At 50.5% G+C, this 15902-nt stretch overlaps 2 protein-coding genes across 6 annotated transcripts in view; one reads left to right on the top strand and one right to left on the bottom strand.

Annotated features, from left to right (window-relative positions):
* syt5a (synaptotagmin Va) overlaps nucleotides 1–13064 on the bottom strand; it is a 35124-nt gene extending 22060 nt beyond the window's left edge. The window contains exons 1-4 of one of the 5 annotated variants that reach the window (XM_042345035.1): nucleotides 12895–13064; nucleotides 5601–5728; nucleotides 3368–3468; nucleotides 1839–1989 (exon numbers count right to left, since the gene is read on the bottom strand). The gene's annotated coding sequence lies outside the window, so the exon portion shown is untranslated. Of the gene's footprint in view, nucleotides 1–1838; nucleotides 1990–3367; nucleotides 3469–5600; nucleotides 5729–7167; nucleotides 7187–9974; nucleotides 10409–12776; nucleotides 12866–12894 lie in introns of those variants that run through there. The other 4 variants (XM_007909852.2, XM_007909853.2, XM_007909857.2 and 1 more) reach the window with 4 other exon arrangements.
* A 215-nt stretch (nucleotides 13065–13279) lies between these two features.
* On the top strand, nucleotides 13280–15427 carry LOC103189448 (potassium voltage-gated channel subfamily A member 3). Its single transcript, XM_007909850.2, is given in 2 exon segments — nucleotides 13280–13856; nucleotides 13859–15427. Coding segments are annotated over 2 exon segments (1422 nt in total). The 5' UTR covers nucleotides 13280–13339; the 3' UTR covers nucleotides 14764–15427.
* Nucleotides 15428–15902: the final 475 nt, after the last annotated feature.

Raw genomic sequence — 15902 nt, 5'->3', positions numbered from 1 at the left:
ATCCTTGTGTTTGAAGCAGCGCCTGTCATGTCGACAAGTTGTCTCAAGCCTCTTCATCTGGGTTTTTAACTGTAAAGTGCAATTACCGTGGATTTTGTAGGCGAACGCAACAGACAATTTATGCACAGCAACGTCCCACGATACATCCTCAAGTGAGTAACCGATTTTATCTGGGGACCGACGGTCAGGAAACCGAGGGAGAGGGGAAACTCCTCTGAAACAAGGTCATGATAATTATAAAAATTATTATTATATTAAGTCCACATAAACAGAGACAGGTCCTTGGTGTTTATAACAATAATAATAATAATAATAATAATAATCCTGGCATTTGATATAGCCCCTTGTCATGTCGTTGAGACGTCTCAAAGCGCTTCACAGGATATACTGTAAAGCGTAGTGACTGTGTATTTTGTGGGCGAAATGCGGCCACATTTCTTGCTTCAGTGGAAATGGCTGCACAATATTTAATTACAGGCAGATGGGACCTCGGATTAACGTCTCGTCCCAAGGACGGCAGCTCTGACAATGCAACGCCCCCCAGTGCTGCACTGGAGCGTCAGCTTAGACCGTGCGATTCCATGTCCTGGCCGGGGGTTCCTTCACACCCAGTCACACGCACTCCATCACACCCAGTGTCACAGTTGCTCTCTCACACCCAGTGTCACCCTCACTCCCTCACACCCAGTGTCACACTCACTCCCTCACACCCAGTGTCACACTCGCTCTCACACCCGGTGTCACACTCACTCCCTCACACCCAGTGTCACACTCACTCCCTCACACCCATTGTCACAAGCGTTCTCACAATCGCTCTCACACCCAGGGCTGTGTTACGTGCCTAACCTCCAGCGTTGCTGTCAGCTCAGCACACACCTAGAGATGGCTGCCATCACTGAATTATTCAATGAAGATTCCCAATAGCAGATTATTTGACAAAAGGCAGAATAGTCCTTATAGAACCATCTGCACCACCCCCCCCCCCCGGATCCCACCCGCTCACAAAAGGGACATCAGCCTCGCCAAGCATTGCCCTCTCTCCTCCCTCGCTTTGCCAGCTGCATCCTCACCCACCACACCACACACCCACCCATTGCCAGCCACACCCTCACCTCCCCACCCCCACGTGCACACCCATTGCCAGCCTCACACCCCCGCCCACCCCCCAACACACCCAAGTTGTCAGCCTCGGGTTGCCAAACTCACCCTCACGTTGCCAGCCTCAACCCCCACCCCCACCCCGCCCCACCACCAAACACACCCACACATACAAACATTGCCAGCTTCCCTGCTGCCTGATCTTGGTTGCCACCCTCGCCCCCTCCCACCACACCCTCACCCTGGCGTTGCCAGCCCTGCCAGCCCACAGTCTGAGCCAGGCTTTGGGAAAGAAATCTGAGGATAATTGCACTCGGCACCTCCACTGCTAATCCGCTGCGATCGGTGAGCGGGTCCCACAGGGCATTAAATGGAAGGTGTGCTTGTACAACAGGATGAATAACAAGTCAGTAAGGGCTGGAGATGGAGGGAGGATTACAATTACAACCCCACCTTTCTAAATCTGTCGGAAAAGCCAACAGACCCAGCAAAGCCAGGCAACGCGAAGCTCCATCCCAGGAAGGCTGTTTGTTTGAGAACAAGCTTCTGTTCATAATTCCGTTGAAAGGCAGTTACTTTAACGCAGAAACCCTCGAACGCCTCTCTTACCTTGTGCTTAACTGACGAGTTCTTTACGATCCTTCGGGAGGGGTGGGGGGGGGGGATTGGGGTGGGGGGTGGGGGAACGGAGTTGATGAGTGCGACAGGTAAGGGGTGCCTTCTCTGGCTCGCTCGCTCACCTCTCCTGTTGGGCAGGACGGAGCTATCTGTACCTGCTGGTGCCGGAGTGAAGTGTTGCTTTCGCTGAGAGGCTCAGAAGAACACGCACCTCAGGGGCAGCCGGGAGCAGACAGCGTGGATCCAGCTCATCCTGCGGAACGCTCCACTCATCTGCGGGTGGAAAAGGGAGGGGAGATCAACTCACCAGACCGTCTGGCGGAGACTGAAGCACCAACACACACCCCCACTCCTCCACCAACCCTCTGGGTGTGTGGTAGATGCTTTCAGCTGCTTTCACTGCTGACAGAACAGCAACCTGTTTCCCGAAGCGCATCAACTTCACCAAAGGCATTGCGTAATGTTGCACAGACTGGTACTGATGTCTGTGTTTAACACCAAAGGGGTTTATCGTAGAACTTGCTGCTACCCGTGGATCGTCTCTAACGTGTCCCACTGAGCCGCGCTCAGCGCTCGGTTTCTGGCGGCGTGAATGAGTGTGTGTGTGTGTGTGTATGTGTCACGGTGAATAAGCAAAATGCTTGCTCTACAAGCGTGGAAGTGTTGGCACTGTCTGAGCACACGCACACACACACACTTGGCAAATACACACACACACGACACCAACAACAACAACAAGATTCCATTTATAGAGCGCCTTTCACGTCGGGAGGACGTCCCGAGGTGCTGGGAGCACACACACTGGTAAACACACACACACACTGGCAAATACACGCACACACACAAACACATACATACTGGAAAATACACACACACGTACCGGCAAATGCACTCACACTGATAAATACACACGCACACACACTGTTAACTATACACACACACACATCATCATCAAATACGCTTATAATTACACACACACAGTTAAATATAGACACACACACTGTTAAATCTACCCACAAATACACTCACACTGACAAATACACACACACACACACACACACACAAGTCAGCACATCCCACACTCACACACGTACACAGATAACGACACAAAAATAGACAGACACACACAGCCACGGATGTGTGTTATGCACAGACATATACAGACGCAAGTGTGTACAACAAACACAATGGCATCATCCATTTAGGTGAACCCATGGAAACCGTGGATTGCAATGTGGGACTGTCAGTTAGCACTGTTGGCCTTTTAACTGAACAAAAAGGATAAATTGGAAGCTATTATAGGTCTTAAAGAGAAACAGCTTCTGAAACGAATTTAACTGCTGAATGTAGGAATATTCTGCAATTCTCAGGAACCTTAGGACAGAATGGTCTAACGGACTCTGACGATAATTAAAAATAATAATACTCGACTAACAACATATATTTTCGAGCCGTCTCGAAGACGTCCTCCCGACGTGAAAGGCGCTCTGCAAATGTAATGTGGTTGTTATTGTTGTTGAGGTGATAAAAGCGCTATATTAGATGCAAGGATTATTATTATGATGATGATTCCGATCCCTATGGCTGGCACATGTCCCTTGTCCCTTGACTGTCACCCACGCACAGTAAAATAAATCACCCACAAACTTACCAAGAAAGCAGGCGGCGGCAGCATCAGGCATCCTGGACACAAGAGGACTCCGCTGGGCCGACTGAGGCAGCTGCGTGGCGGCTGAGCTTCAGAGGTCTGCTCTGGGATTAAACCCACAAAACACAGTGAGACACAGTGTCCCTCCTCAGTTGTGAAGCCTCGCATCGTAGCGGTTAGAGCGCTCGCCTCGCAAACGAGAGGACCCGGGTTCGATTCCCGGGCAGGGCAAAATCTTAGGCAACTTTCCTTACTCCACACGCACACGCACGCATGCACACGCACACGCACGCCTCTGTTGCCTCGCAGTAAGCAGGAACCTGGTTAGCGGATCGCTTTCTGAGGGCAATAATCCCTTAAAATAGAATCACTCAATCCACAACAGTTTGCGCGACGCTGCGTTTCGCCCACAGAATATACCGTCAACTTAAATTTAAGGTACATTCTGTGAAGCCCTTTGAGACGCTGCAATAATATAATAAGTCGCTGTATCAAACGCAAGGATTATTATTATTATTATTATTATCATCATCTGTCCTTTAAGTGATTTTATTCCCAGTGATACAGGGAGCTCCCAAGATAACCTCATGTTTATCATCTCCAGTACTTGAGGTAGAGATTAACCCTGGCTGGCAGTTTAAGGGTTAAAGGCCGAGGGGTGGACGTACATACGAGGATGTGTTCATCGTATGCGTATGTTTTTTTTGGTTTTGATTGTTTTCATTTGGTGCAGAAAAGCAGCAGTTAACAAAATGGGGTCATTAGTGATTGAGCTGTGGATAATCTCTCAACGGCACTGCGTCACACGTCCGAGTCCAGGAACGGAGTGAGATCTGTACGCACACTCACCCAAACCCCCGCGGGTGAGGGGCCGGAGGGCTACTCTTGCAGCCGTGCCGAAACATTCTCCAACCCTGAACCCTTGGAAACACTTACCCGCGCAAACGAACATCACTTAAAACGTGAAAACATGCCACCATTAAACATGCAGACGCACACGTCACTTGAACACGTGGACACTGCCTGCTCTAACCGCCCGCACTGACCCCTCTAATACCCACACTGTCTGTGCTTTGAGCAGTAATTCCCATTGTGGGAATGACCACATGATTCGGAGCAGAAGGGAAGGGGTATAATGGTCAGATAATAACTTAGTGACTACAACAGTGATACACTTAATCCCATCCCGCAGTTGCCAAATTAGCAATTTCGCTTCACATTCATAATTTATTTCAAGGCGAATATTCGACTGCATCCTCCCCTCCACGGAGATGAATTATACAGCAATATTAACCACTATCTTTGGCTCTTTTATTGACTTGTCTGCTCTCGGGCTTCCCACGCAAGAGAGACGTGTGCATTTACAGAGCACCTTTCACGTCTCAAAGGCTGGGGTCCTGTAGCTCAGTGGTTAGAGCACTCGCCTCGCAAGCGAGTGGACACGGGTTTGATTCCCGGGCCGGGCGAAACCTTAGCCAAGTTTCCTCACTCCACATACTCGCCTCTGCTTACCCAGCAGTAAGTAGGAAGCCGGTTGTTAGGCAATTGGCGGGTCGCTTTTCCGGGGGTAATAATCCCTTCAAATAAGCGATTAAATGATTTGGTCACTCAATCCGCGACTGTTTGTGGGGACGCTGCTGTGCGCAAGTTGGCTGCCGCGTTTCTCCCACAAAATATACAGTCGCTACACTTTTACAGGGTATCTGTCCTGTGAAGCGCTTTGAGACGTCTCGAAGATGTGATCAGGGGCTGTATCAAGTTGCGAGGATTTTTAAGACGTGTTATTGACTGTCCGAGTGATTCTGGTAAACCGTACTGGTGGGGGAGAGAGTTTTGAGCGACATTTTTCTTGTGTGTGTTTCTTTGAGAGCAATTGGATGTAAGGAGGTGGCCTTGGCTCTCCTCCACATTACGCCTCGTGATAATATCTTGCAGTCACTCGCACCGCCTCCCCTCCACCCCCCTGACGGACAGACAGAAAGAGACGGGGAGAGAGAGAGAGAGAGAGAGAGAGAGAGAGACTGAGAAAGTGTGCGTTGTTTATCTGCCGTCTCCTCCCTTCACTTTATAAATAACAAGTCTTCCGGTCTGATTGCCCCACACTAATGATGTGTTGATTCAACGCAAGCTCTGATGGTATAATTAGTCCTTACAGCCTATTATAGTGCGGCAAAAAACTGACACGCCGGGAAATTGCTCCGCGCTCTCTAATGCATGATATTAATTGAAGCGCTACCTTAATGGAATCCTGGGTTCGCCAGTCTCATTACTCTGTGAAGAATGACTTTCGAGCCCCTCACAAGCCAGCGAGATGTGAAACCTTCCCGTCCGTCTTCTCTGTTTGGGAACCAACCCAGGTGGAGGCTATAATAGTAATAATTATTATCATTATCATCGTCGCCAGCGTCTTAATCCTTGCACCCGACACATCGCATTGTGGAGGTGTCTCGAAGCACTTCACGGGATTTAATGCGAAGTGTATTTGTAGGCAGCGGATTTCCTCCCGACGGCGATCGGGAGAAATCCCTTCTCTTTTCACATAGTGCAGTAGGTAATGTCCACCCGGACAGATACGAACAGGGTCTTGGCTTAATGTCTTGTCAGAAAGAGAGCACCTCAGTACCGACTCCATCAGCACTGCACTGGAGGGTCAGCCCAGACTTGCGCTCAAAAGTCCTGATGTGGAGCACTCCACACACACACACATACACACACACACACACGCCTCTGTTTACCGAGCAGTCAGTAGGAACCCAGTTGGTAGTTGGTCGATTGGCGGATCGCTTTCCAGGGGGTAATAACCCCTTCAAAGAAAATAAAATGTGGTCACTCAACACCACGACTGCTGTGCGCAATTGGCTGCCGCGTTTCGCCCGCAAAACACAGAGTCAATTCACTTTGCAGTATGCTCTGTGAAGCGCTTTGTGACGTCTCAACGACGTGATAAGGCGCTGTATCAAGTGCGAGGATTGTTCTCTCTCTCTCTCTCTCTCTCTCTCGGCGCCCCGGCCAATAGTCCTCTCGATAAACAGCTCGGCCACTGCACCGGTTTCACTACACCGACGATGCTTTCAAGCGCCAGTTCTTTTCTACCATAACGCAGGACAATTCAACGACAATTCAACGTCAATTCAACGTTCCCTATTCATCCACATTTCCAAAACATTGAGATATTCTGGAAATATCCAGAGAGAAATCACAGCACAGGATATGGACAATGGCTCTGCCCTTTCTCTTTTATATTCTTTCTCTCAAATCCTTATCCAGTTCCCTTCGAAATGCTTTGTTGCCTCAACAGCCGCTTTTGGCAAAGTCCTAGACTGTGTGAAATTGTTTACTCTAAGCTCCGCGTTACCTCTTCCAGGGATATTTCTCGCATTTAATACACGTCTCCAAGTGCTCCACAGGATACGCTGTAAAGTATACTTTGTGCGCAGCAGCGTCCCACAAACAGTCGTGGATCGACGGACCGAACTGTAATAATTATTTATTTAAAAAACGGTGAAGGGATTATTAGTCCCGGAAAGCGATCCGCCAATCGATCAACAACTGGGTTCTAACTTACTGCTGAGTAAACAGAGGCATTTGGAGTAAGAAAAAGTAAACTGTGTGTTTGTGTGGAGTAAGGAAACTTGCCTAAGGTTTTGCCCTGCCCGAGAATCGAACCCGGGTCCTCTCGCTTGTGAGGCGAGTGATCTAACCACTGCGCTACAGGGCTCCACTATTGGGAGCCCTCAACCCATTCAGCTCTGCGATATGAGTAAACAGAAAAATCCTAACGAGAACTAAACGGCAACACTAACTTTTGCTGTCGTAGTTTAACGCCATCTCGTGGCCACATCTGCACAGTCCTTTGCGTTGTCGGCCGACAGAAAAGATGGGACGTAACCCTTGCATTTTGATGCAGCGCCTCTCACATCGCCAGGAACGTCTCAAAGCACTGCGCTGGTTTTACTTTCAAGCGTTGGGTTCGTTACGCGGACACTACAGCAACGTCCCGCACACTGTCACAAAGCGGGTTTGTCGGCCAGGACACCCGGAGAGAAGAGGAACCCCCCTCCCCTTTCAAATAACATCATGGGATCTTTAACGCCCGCCTGAACAGGCGGACGGTGTCTCAGCTTAACATCTCACCCAAAGGACAGCAGTTCGGATAACACAACCACCCCCCCCCGCCCCCCTACCACCATACTAGTGTGTCAGCCTAACGACATGGGGTAGGGGCTTGAACCTACAACCTTTTTTGTCTCAGAGGCCAGAGTGCAACCAATTGAGCCAGACTGACACCGCCAACCTGCGCCTAATACTTTCCGGAATTAGGCGAGCAGGGTGCGTCCCTCAGGGAGAGGGGGAGAGAGAGAGGGAGAGAGAGAGAGAGAGAGAGAGTGTGTTGGAACAATCTACCTCTGGGATTTCCACGTAGGTGTGGGATGCGTAGAAATCTCAGGTTGGTTTTGGAGGCTCTTAAGCCACGGTGGTGGGTTTCCATCGTGGGTCGGACCTAATCGGCTGACCCCCCCCCACCCCCCCACCCCCCAACAATAAATCCCAACGTGACGTGACGTGAAGTTCACCGCTCCACCAGCTGGGGGCAGCGAAGTCACCCAAATGTGCCAGGGAGACACCGTGAGGCAGAAGCTATACGCGAGGATCTCGGCAATATCTTACAGTCTAAACACCCTCTTCCCTCAGTTTGTCTCCCCTGTTTCCCCCCCCCACCCCCACCCCCACCCCCAGCCCCCTGGCCGCACTCCTAAATTATCCGCTTTCCGGGGTAATTGATCAATCCCCTCTCTAAAAAAATAATAATAATTCGGTCACTCAGTCCACGGCTGTTTGTGGGGACGCTGCTGTGCGCAATTGGCTGCCGCATTTCGCCCACAAAATAATAGTCAATCCGATTCTGTGAAGCGCTTTGAGACGTCTCAGCAACAACAACTTGCACTTGTATCGCGCCCTTCGCGCAGGATAGCGTCCTGGAGCGCTGACAAGCCAAAGCCCTACATCAACCGCAAGGATTGCAATTATTATTACTATCTGAAGGGATGTGTGAAGGCGGCCTGGCTCTAATTATCCACCAGTCATTAATGCTGTCATTAATCCAGGCTGCACCGCAGTGGGGGGGGTGGGGTGGGGGGGAGTCCTGCAATGTCGGGAGGTGCTGAAATTTGGCTGAAACTTTCAAGCGTGGCTCCGATTCGGAGGAAGGAGCGGGAAGTTGGCCCCCGGTGTCCTGGCCGATTTACCGCCCTCGTCCAAACTCGCCCAACGAAAGACAGATCCAGTTCGAGCACAATATAAGGTCGGGTTAGCATCGCTGCAATGGGAAAGGCAGCGGACATCAGCCGAGTGAGTCACACACTATCTAAGTAAGACCTTTGTATAATCCAGCAAAGGTCGCCACAAGGACAGGAGCACAGCTTCCAGTGGTCTCTGGAGTCCCAGGAATTGGAGAGAGCGATGCGGGCCAAGCGGGGGATCAAATGGTGACCTTTCACGCCTGGGAAACTCCAGTTGCAGCTGGTGTTTATTTGAATCTAAACCCGGAGGTGAAAGGGCAGTCGTTGACCCAATGTTCCAGTGGATACGTTTCCATTTCCCACTCGCTTGTTGGGCAACGATTAGACGAGAGCCAAAATCACAGGCTCTCCTCCAATTCCCCAGTGACTTGGTGCCCGATACTGTCACTGTCCATTCTACTGAAGCTTCCAGGAAGAAATAACTACAGAAAAAAGGGACATATGATGATCACTCAATCCACGGCTGTTTGTGGGACACTTGCGGTGTGCAATTGGCTGCCACGTCTCACCTACAAAATACAGAGTCACTACACCTCACAGGATATATCCTGCAAAGTGCTTTGAGACATCTCAACGATGTGATAAGGCACTATATCAAATACAAGGATCATTATTATGATGTGCTTCGCAGAATATACTGTAAAGAGAAGGCGCAAGACAAAAGGGATGGGGGGGGGGGGGAAGGAGTGTGAGAGATTGAAGGCGCAATGGCTGATGTCTTGCCAACTAGTGGTGACAGAGGGAATGAGGACTGGCAGAGTTGGAAGGGCAGAGGGTTTAGACGGGAGAATAGAGCTGGAGGGCTTTGAAGGCGAGGATGAGGAATTTGAACCGGAGACTGGAAGCCAGTGGAGCCGGTGCGAGAATGGGGGGGCGGGGGGTGTGGGTGGAGGAGGGGGTGACGGAGTCACGGAGCCTGGTGTGGGAGAGGACATGAGCTGCAGAGTTCTGAATGGTCCGCAGCTTGTGGAGGGAAGAGTTGGGAAGGCCGACAAGCAAGGAATTAGTGTAGTCGACACACACACATACACACACACGCACACGCACACGCGCGCGCTACAGTCACAGCTTGAGTGGTCGGAAGCTGGAATGAAGAGGGTTGAAACTTGGTGGAAGAACCATTTAATGGCTGACTTTGGGGCAATAGTTGGGAGCAGGTTTGTAGTTTGAGCAGTGGTGACATTTGATCTCTCGCTACTCAGGAGGATTCTGGCCAGGGATCTGCTGCCCTCTTCAATTACATCTCTCCAACATCTCACACGGCTTAATTTAGCAACAGCATAAATCAGCGTAGATAAATTATACCTCACCTCAAGACGTTTGATGCAAGGCTGCCACAAATAAGGACTGGAAAAACCTTCACCTGGGAGGGGATCTGTAACCCTTCACGATCCGGACTAGGTTCTTGTTCACGCGCTACCCCCACGTGTGAAGGGCCCTCTATTCCAAAACTTCGGCATGTAGTTGGTGGGGAGGGGATGAGGGGCGAGCAGGGAGGCTGGAGCCAGCCGACTGGCGCCAGCGAGTAGTGGAGTGAGGAGAAAGCAGGTCGGAGGGGTAGGGAGGTGAGAGGGCGTGATGGAATATATCACTGCAACAGGTACCAAAATCCTCAAATATCCCAGGCAAGGTGCGCATGCCTCTGCTAAGTAGAGACGAGGCTGGAGACAACAACACATGGTGCCATTCACATCGGGTGGACGTCCTAGGGCGCTGGACAATCAGGAATTTGGACCCAAGTAGGGAGTTGGGATCAGGAGGGGTTGAGGGCGGGGGGTAGGAAGGTGGCCAAAGGCACGGTCAAAGAAGAGGAGGATCTTGAGACGCACCTTGAAGGAGGCGAGGGAGTGAGCCAGGTGAAGGGAATGTGGGATGGAGTTCCAAAGGGTGGTGGTGGGGGGGAACAGAGGCTGAAGGCCCGACCGCCGATGATGTGGGTGGTGGGGGGAAGGTGGAGCAGGCCCGAGCGGAGGGAGCGGGAGCCGCGGAGGTAACGGAGCTCGCAGAACCCGGAGTTGGGAGTGGTTCTTACTTGGGAGTGACCGAGCCAAACATCCCAACTGTTGGGACTTTTTCCCGAGAGATGGAGCGCGCGTGTGACGTGCATTGCAGAGCTGAGTGTACAGACACGCACATTGCTATTTTTAAATAGGGCTTTCAGGCTGTGCGTCAACAATAAGGGGAAACTGAGCTGTGGATCAGCAAACCTGTGGGTTATTGTTTCATTGTGACAACTGGCGACGTGGCTTTTCCAGCCGTGGGACACTATGGAGAGATCCGGAGCGAATAATAATTAATAATAATAATAATCCTCGCATTTGATACAGCGCCTCACCACGTCTTCGAGACGGCTCAAAGCGCTTCACAGGATAATAATAATAATAATAATCCTTGCATTTGATATAGTGCTTTTCACGTCGAGAGGACGTCCCAAAGCGCTTCACAGAATATACTGTAAAGTGAATTGACTGTGTATTTGTGGGCGAACGCGGCAGCCGATTGCGCACAGCAGCGTCCCCGCAAACAGCCGTGGATTGCGGTGACTAAATTATTCTTTTATTTTTGGGGGCAAGTGTAAGGCAATAATCGTGGAGCGGGATTTCCACAAAGCATTCACACTTTGCGCAAGTAATACCGGGTGGCCAAAAAGTTGCCATATCTACCTTATTATTTAAATAAAATGTCAAGATTTCTTTTAAGACTTATTAGACTTTATAATGGTATCGCGACTTTTTGGACACCCTGGATTAGAAAAAGACCTTAGCAATTTTCAGGAGAAGGTCATTCGGTCCATCGTGTCTGCGTTGGCTCTTTTAAGACCAATCCTTTCAGTCCCATTGATCTCCCAGTTCCCCGCCGTACCCCCTGGAACCGACTCCTTTAAAATCAACAATTCTTGCACCTGAAATAGCGCCTTATGTCGGGAGGACGTCTCAAGGGCTTCACTTCTTTAACGCCACCCCCCCACCACCCCCCCCCCGAACAGCCCATCTCGGTTTAATCTCATCCAAAGGATGGTACCTCCGACAATGCTGTGCTCCTTCCAGAACTGCACTGGACCGTGAGCTCAATGTCCCGAAGGTTTTGGGATTTGAACCCACAACCTTCTGGTTCGGGGGCGAGAGTCCTACCGACTTGAGCCCAAATGGCACTGTTTGCATTTAGTGTTGAGTGGGATGGGTGAGCAGCACATCACTATCTTGGGTTAACTTCCACTCCAAAGCCACGTGCTCCGACATTAATCATGGGAGGCAGAAGCCAGAGAGCCCTTTGGCCCATTTGATCTCATCCTCCCAGAATTACCCACCCCGCAAGTCTCCCGGTTACAGCATTAAAACCCTTTCAATGGGAATGGGAAACACCCCAACTTGCCCTTCAATAATAATCCTTGCATTTGATACAGCACCTTACCACATCGTTGATGTGTCTCAAAGCGCTTCACAGGATACACTGTAAAGTGGAGTGACTGTGTATTTTGTGGGCAGCCAATTGCGCACAGCTGCGTCCCCACAAACAGCCGTGGATCGAGTGACCACATTTATTAATAAGACACAGAATATAGGAACATAGGAAGCCGGAAAAACAATTTAAGAAGTTAATTTTTCAACTCACCCAAAAAAAATGCGGTCACTCAATCCACGACTGGGGACGCTGTTGTGCGCAATTGGCTGCCACGTTTCGCCCTCAAAATACACAAGTCAATTCACAGTATAAGCTGTGAAGCGCTTTGAGACGTCTCGACGACATGATAAGGCGCCGTATCAAATGCAAGGTTAATTATTATTATTTTTGCTACCAATAAAAGAATAAACAATTAGATTCGCACCTGAAATAAAGGTGACGCATGAACAATATTTTGGGGGTTTTGCCTTCCAGAAACATAAGGTGACGTTTACTGCCTATGGAGGGAGCGGGTGGACCAGATGAAATGGGGGTGGAAAATGGGGGTTCCGGCCCGCGGGCCGCATCCGGCCCGATGGGGGGGGGGTGTGGGACGTCAGTCGGACCTGTCTGCAAGCGGGGAGAGACAGAGAGAGAGAGAGAGAGAGACAGAAGGGGGTGTATAAACGAGGGAGATGAGGGGTGGGTGAAGAAAGCGGTGATCTCTATACCTGAAGCAACGATGGTTGATTTCTTTGCACACCCAAAGCAGACCCAGACACAAAGAGAGACACAGACAGAGACGCAGATCGACAGACAGACACACACGCACACAGTGCCGACACTCACAGTGTTAAAGAGGCGTCTCCTGGGCAGGTTATTTTTGCGCTATCAGCGAGAGTTGGCTCAAAAGCTGAACTTGATCCCGAGGAGGGGCTCTGTCTGCAAAACGATATAGTGTTCAATGTTGCACAGAGAGAGAGAGGGGGAGAGAGGGAGAGAAAGAGAAAGAGAGATTGAGAGAGTGAGTGAGAGCATGTGAGAGAGAAAGAGAGAGAGAGAGAGAAAAGAGAGGGGGTGGGGTGGGGGAAAAAAGGGAGATCTTCCCCAAACCCTCCCTCCTGGTTTTGTGCAGAGCCAAGCTGGTCAGCAATGTGAACGCTTCCTATCTGCTCCTGATCAACCACAGAGGGAGAGAGGGAGGGAGGGAGGGAGAGAGAGAGAGAGAGGGAGGAGAGGGGAGGGAGAGGGGGAACAGATAGACAGATAGATAGATAGACAAGATAGTTAGACCATGGATAAACCCCCCTCTCCCTACGAGCTTTGCAGCCAAGGAAATCATGAAGGATGTGAGCGAGTAGTCATCAATGTGTCGGGACTGCGTTTCGAGACCCAACTCAAGACTCTCGGCCAGTTCCCGGACAGCTTGTTGGGAGATCCTCACAGGAGAATCCGCTACTTCGACCCCCTGAGGAACGAGTACTTCTTCGACAGGAACCGCCCCAGCTTCGACGCCATCCTCTACTACTACCAGAGCGGGGGCCGGCTGAAGAGGCCGTCCACCATCCCCCTCGACGTCTTCATGGAAGAGCTGAGGTTCTACGAGTTGGGCGACGACACCATCACCAGGTTTCGCGAAGACGAGGGCTTCACCAAAGAGGAGGAACGGCCCCTGCCAGACAATGAGTTCCAGAGGCAGATTTGGCTGCTGTTTGAGTACCCGGAGAGTTCAGCCCCGGCCAGGATCGTGGCTCTCATCTCGGTCCTTGTCATCCTCATCTCCATCGTCATCTTCTGCCTGGAGACCCTGCCGAGTTTAAGGAGGAGAAGGACGCTATATTGCCCGTGTACACCAATCGAGGGAACAACACTCATGAGTCGAGCAGTCAAAGTGCCTTCCAAGACCCTTTCTTCATGGTTGAGACGATGTGCATTTGTTGGTTCAGCTTCGAGCTCCTGCTCAGGCTGATAGTTTGCCCCAGCAAGCCCGCCTTCTTCAAGGACATCATGAACATCATTGACTTTGTGGCCATTATTCCCTACTTTGTGGCCCTGGGCACCGAGTTTGCCAGGCAGCGTGGGGTAGCACAGCCGGCCATGTCCCTTGCCATCCTCAGGGTCATCCGTCTCGTGAGGGTCTTTAGGATCTTCAAGCTATCCCGGCACTCCACAGGACTGCAGATCCTGGGTCAGACCCTCAAAGCCAGCATGAGGGAGCTGGGGCTCCTTATCTTCTTCCTCTTCATCGGAGTCATCCTCTTCTCGAGCTCCGTCTACTTTGCCGAGGCGGATGATGCCAACACACTCTTCACCAGTATCCCCGAGGCCTTCTGGTGGGCAGTTGTCACCATGACCACTGTGGGGTATGGAGACATGTCGCCCATCACGCTGGGAGGCAAAATCGTGGGCTCTCTCTGCGCCATTGCTGGAGTCCTCACCATCTCCTTGCCCGTACCTGTGATTGTTTCCAACTTTAGCTACTTCTACCACAGGGAGATCGAGAGCCAGGATAACTTCCAATTTACTCACGTGGTGACTTGCCCCTACCTCCCTCCTGCCAACACCCAATTGCAAGCGCTGACAGAGAAGAGTACGGAGATGGACGAGGACCTTATCGACCACCTTTGTGACCCGATTCAGAACGATATCTTGGATGGGTTTTGCACCAATGACAATGGACAGCTACAGAACAGAAAGCCCTTAACCACCCAAGTCTGACATCAGCCTCGTTGCCCGTCCAGTCTCCTTGAAAGAAACGTCAATGCAAAGCACCAATGCACCACCACTCAACTGCTCTTACTCCAGGGCAAAGGGGGAAACCCTACAACGCTTAATTCCAAGAGTGTTGGGACTTCATTGCCTTTCAGTCTTCGCACCCGAACCTGTGCTTATCTGAACGAGAGGAAGGCAAACCTCTCATACTTAAAATCCCGATTGATCTACTTGCTGAGGTTTGGGAAGGGGAGAGGTGTGGGGGGGGAGAGAGGGAGCAGTTACAGCGTTAACTGTTTAATATCTCCAAAGCGCAAACGACTCGGGACGTTACACGTTCGATGGTTGAAGCGTTCAGAGAAGCAAAGGAATCAATCGCCCCCGTTTCTTACCGCCCGTCGGATTTTCGGAGATGAACCGGTTTCTGTTTTTATTTATTTTTTAAAAAATTGTACAGTCCCGCAGGTTGAACAGTGCATGGGTGTTTTACTGCTATTTATTTCCTTCAGCTCGATTCGGAACAAAAAAAAAAGGACTCGGCAGTCTCTTGCCAGTGAGTAATGTTTATCATTCTAACTTGCATCAAACAGCATGTAAAAAAAAATCAATGGCTGTGCGTTCTGTCAGAAGAATGATTCTCAACTTTCAATTAAAAACAGAGTAAAGTAGACTCGGACGAGACTTCCATTCCATTGCACACTCGAGCGACAAAAGGACATCTTAGTGAACGCAGCTCCCAATATCGTTGAGCCCCAAGCGAACCCGGCTCAGAATGTTCTGATTCCATACCGGAGTTCTGCAGCTCTCAGTGGTTAGAGCGCTCGCCTCACAAGCGAGAGGACCCCGGGTTCGATTCCCGGGCAGGACAAACCTTGGGCAAGTTTCCTTACTCCAAACGCCTCTGTTCAGTAGGAACCCAGTTGTTATTCGATTGGCGGATCGCTTTTCCGGGGGGGGGTTCATAATTCCTTCAAAGTAAATAAATATATAAATATTGATTTCGGAAATATATAATAATTTGGTCGCTCGATCCACGACTGTTTGGGGGACGCTGCTGTGCTCAATTGGCTGCCGCGATTCGCCCACAAAATATTCCACTTTACAGTATATTCTGTGAAGCGCTTTCAGACGACTCTTAAGATGTG

The sequence above is a fragment of the Callorhinchus milii genome, unplaced genomic scaffold (assembly GCF_018977255.1).
Source record: "Callorhinchus milii isolate IMCB2004 unplaced genomic scaffold, IMCB_Cmil_1.0 Scaffold31, whole genome shotgun sequence".
NCBI classification, from domain to species: domain Eukaryota; kingdom Metazoa; phylum Chordata; class Chondrichthyes; order Chimaeriformes; family Callorhinchidae; genus Callorhinchus; species Callorhinchus milii.
This window is presented reverse-complemented; position numbering and strand designations above follow the sequence as displayed.